Below are 4,245 nucleotides of genomic sequence, written 5' to 3'. Positions count from 1 at the left end.
AGCTCCAGACTAGCTTTGAATATGTTGATGTGGTGAGTAAACTTCTGTTCCAATTGGCCCAGATTTATTCTGTGTGCTCCTGGGTTCTAGTCAAGAACGGACTTGGCAAGAACGACGACAAGTCTGTACTGGCGTTCCTGTGAATTGAGAATTGGCGCATGTTTATGGTGTGCTGTACTGGACTGAATACCGAAACCTCTCTAGAACGTCCGAGCTGACCCGTCTGCTCTGTTCTACAGAACCTCTGAGACCAGAACCAGAGCAGCTGAGTCTTGGTTGGTTTTGTGTGGAAATAGAAGCTCAGCCTTTAGGATGAACTGAAGAACTGAAGGAACAGCTTTGTGGTTCTGAGTGTGAAACCGGTCTGAGGTACTGAGGCTCTAAGCGGGTCGGGCCCTCCTGGAGTAAATCCTAACGTTATTCTCTTCTTTTAATCCTCAGATCAAGGCGGAGGAGTCTGCATCACCTCCAGCCCGTCCAGTGCCACCAGAACCACCTCAGAAACCCGTCAAGCAGCCTGTCTCTCTTCCCCAAACCCAGGTCCAGCCTCGTCTTCCAGCTCAGCCTCACTCAGTCGGCCCTCCTCAGGCCCAGCTGTCTAAGGCTAGCGCCAGAGTCGCTCCAACCTCAGCAGAACCTGCTGAGAAGCCCTGGGAAGCCATCAGACCCGTCCAGCCCTGCAAAGAGCCCACCAAACAGAGCGACTCCTACACACCCACTCCCCCCGTCCCCCCAGTCCGAACCCTGGAGAGCAAACTGGCCGCAGCAGCTCTGAGTCACAGCGAAGCCTCCTATCAGACCTTGGGTGAAGGCCACCTCCCTCCTCCTCATCCTCCTTCTCCCCGTAAGTCCGCCCCTCACCAGCCCGCCTACATTTACCAGCTGAAGGGGGAGCCAGTCCTCGTGGAGGCTCCAGCAGCAGCGTATTACCACCAGAGGTCTGTTCCTCTGGGCCCACTGCCCCTCCCTCACCATTACCGACCAGAGAGCGTCACCCCGCACCCCTGTGGGTCCAAATCTGAGCCTCAGATAAGCTTCAGCTCCCGATCAGACAGCAGGTACCACACTCTGGGTCCCAGGTCCTACCACCACTCCATGAAGCTGAGAGGAACCCCCCGCAGTGTGCACGTCTCTCCCGGACCGGAGCAGCAGGCCTACAGCCACGACAGGACCCACGGCTACCCGACCATCCGCAGGGTGCACTCCTTCCACGTCCCCCCCGCTGTCCGCTCCGTGCCCGTCCAACGGACCGAGGTCCCCCCTGAGGACGACATGTTCTTCTACCACCGGCCCGTTTATCCCTGCAAGTCTTACCAGCAGCCTCCTCCGCAGTCCTCCCAGACCGACTACCACGTCACCCAGCTGCAGCCGTACTTCGAGAACGGCCGGGTCCAGTACCGCTACAGCCCGTATTCTGGATCCAGCCCGTTAGAGTCGCCTTTCTATGCCGTAGACCCTTATGGCACAATCAGAGTCCGGCACATCCACTCCTACGGGGTCCGAGATGCCAGCGTTGCTGCAGGGCGCCCAGGAGGGAAGGCGGCAGGGTACCACTACCTCTCCCGCCACATTCTTCCGCCGGGGAAAGAGCACAGCTTCGTCAGCAGAGATATGCCTCTGGGTCACGGAGGGAAGGAAGCGCCCGTCTTACTTCCTTGGGACCTGGAGGAGGCGGAGCGGCTTCGCATGCACTCGATCCGCAGGGAGAGCAGGGCCAGACTGAAGCTGAGAGGACCTGTCCTCTCCCAGTATGACAACGTTGGCCTTTTCACGCCGGCGGACCTCTCCGGTTATGAAACCCTGCACCTTCGCAGCAAGTCTGACCCGGGCAAGGCTGTGCTGCTCCCCCTGGAGAGCAAAGATGGACGCTACCTCCCCAGGCACATGGCGTCTGATCATGATCTGCTCATCTACATGGAGACAGACAAGCACGTCCACGGCGGCGGAGTGGTGGACAAGTCAGAGGCTGTTTCTAAGCAGAGTAGTTCTAAGAAATGTCCGTCGTCTCACTCGCTTCCTTTGGGCCATAACGTCTCCCAACAGCAAGAGAGCAGCCGCCACGATCCAAGATACGAGGGTGGGGAGGACAAGCTGGGCGGAGACGGCAGCAGGTCAAAACACCCCAACAAGAAGTCCTTACAACCGCGGTACAGCTGCCCCGAGTCCGACCACCACAACAAGAAACCCCCCGCTGGCTACCACAGTACGGAGGAGCGCGCTAACCCGGAGCGGACCCACGCCGCCCGTGAAGAACAGCACTTCACTCAGAGCAAAGACCTGGACCGGGACTACGCCTACGAGAAACTCTGCTCCAAAGCCGTGCAGTCCCACTACGACAACCTGGATGACTACCAGCCGGCCCCCGCCCCTCAGGCCCCGCCCCAGAAACACGCCGGCTCCAGCACATATCCGGCCCCGGGGTTCCCAGCCAACCCCAACAGCAGAGCGTACTCCACGGCGCTGGGTCAGGGCGCCTTCATCCAGACGGAGCGGGCCCAAAAGAGGCCGGAGCCCGAAGTTCGTCCCCAATGAGGATGTAGAGGTTTGGGGGAGCAGCCTCTGCAGGACGGTGGACTGCTTCCACCCCCGTATTTTTGATTCTCTGTATTTTTATTGACTTGTAAAGAATATTGGAGGCTTTTTACCACAAGTCCTGAATGTACCTGAGATTATTGTAGATTATTGTCCATGAGGTCACGGAGCTGTAACCCACTGAGACAGCATGGAGAATAAGACGGACCCAAGGTACTTTAGCAGGAACCCCAAAAATGTCTAATCTATACTAGATAAATCTATAAATATATAGAGATATATATCAATATAAGAAGGGATTTTAGTTCTATTGGTTGGTTTATTTTTTTAGCTGGGAGCAAGGAGCCGTTCTATGTAGAGCAGCTCTATATAGTTCTGTTCTACCTGGATCAAATCTCTGTAGATCGGTTCTGTCTAGATCTGCTCTATGTAGATCATTTGTTCTATAATTGATCTAGACCAAACTGTTCTATGAGATCTATCTAGATCAGCTCGACATAGATCTGTCTCTAGATCAGCTCTGTTCTGAACCTGCCGCCGATGAGTGGAGGATCTGATCGGAGCTTGATGGGGTTGTTGCCATGGTTACCAGTGTTTGTTCTTCCTGTGCCATCTGTTTTGGTACCGTTTATCCAAACTGTTCTTTTTTTGTTTGGGGGGGGGGGTCATCTTTTGGTGTGTTTGTGTTGGAAGAGGGACCAAAGACTCGGAGGCACAGCTGCTGCACATATGAGGTAAAGGTGGAAACGGGTGGAAAACTGTAGCTTCTGGGTGTTTTCTGTTTCCCTTCATGGTTCTTTCAGGTGGAGGAGTTAAACAAACGAAGCCGTAACGTCTTCTCGCAGCGCAGGAGGGGAAAAAAACGCTGCTTTCTGGGAAAAACCAACTTGTTGATGAGCCTTAAACGTTCCTGGAGTTCAGATCGTTCCACTCCAGAAACCATTTCAACACTTTGGAGCAGCTTTAGATGGAGGACATCTTAGTTTCCTGTTAACTCGGTTTGGGGCTCTAACATAGTGGGGGGAGGGGGGTCATCTTTTCAGACTAGCGATAGACGTATAGAACATCCATCTGTTACCCTTATATTAGCTCAATGGATGGACTCCAGGTGTACTCTAGCAGTTGAAGTTCTACATTGCAGGTTGCGGCCCTCTTGCCTTATCGAAGCCTCCTCCCTCTCAGACGCGCTGCGACACGAAGGCTCTCTGTACTTGAATGTGAAAAAACTCAGACTGAAGGAGATGAAAGTCAGACAAGAAATAAATCAAATAAAAGTGTTCAGGAATTGATGGTGTGTGTGTTTTTTTATTTTTTTATTTATATGCTGTGGTTCCAATTCAATTCAGTTTGTTTCTATAGTGCCAATTCACATGTCATCTCAGAGACCTTTACAGAAACAATTCAACTAGATCAAACGGTCAGATTGGTTCAGTGTTTTCTATCTAAAGTCCTGTCACACCTTGCTGATTTCTCCAGCGTCTGCCTGACGTCCCAGAAACGCTGGCATACGCTGAACTCTATAGATTTTTTCTATTCTTGGAGTTTTCATCGAGTATTCATAACGACTCTTTGATCGCGGTATTAAGCTAGCTGCTGTTTACTACCTGCAGAAAAAGAAAAGAATAAAAAGACGTTTTTTGTTGGCAGCAGATTGAGCGTCATGTCTGCTAAGGAAGTTTGTTGGTGGTGGGCGTGAACGCAGGGAGGATCCAT

The 4,245-nt window shown here is 52.8% G+C and overlaps 1 protein-coding gene across 5 annotated transcripts in view; it reads left to right on the top strand.

The window, feature by feature from the left end:
• Nucleotides 1-3,839, top strand: part of arhgap32 (Rho GTPase activating protein 32) — a 108,935-nt gene extending 105,096 nt beyond the window's left edge. For all 5 annotated transcript variants that reach the window (XM_015382901.1, XM_015382900.1, XM_015382899.1 and 2 more), the window contains one exon: nt 442-3,839. In XM_015382901.1, the coding sequence (XP_015238387.1) occupies nt 442-2,532 (2,091 nt within the window). In that variant the 3' untranslated portion in view covers nt 2,533-3,839. The remainder of the gene's footprint in view (nt 1-441) is intronic.
• The last annotated feature ends 406 nt before the right edge of the window (nt 3,840-4,245 follow it).

Source organism: Cyprinodon variegatus, unplaced genomic scaffold (genome assembly GCF_000732505.1).
Source record: "Cyprinodon variegatus isolate N-32 unplaced genomic scaffold, C_variegatus-1.0 Scaffold269, whole genome shotgun sequence".
NCBI lineage: Eukaryota > Metazoa > Chordata > Actinopteri > Cyprinodontiformes > Cyprinodontidae > Cyprinodon > Cyprinodon variegatus.
The sequence above is the reverse complement of the archived record's forward strand: the minus strand, read 5'-3'. Positions and strand labels throughout refer to the sequence as shown.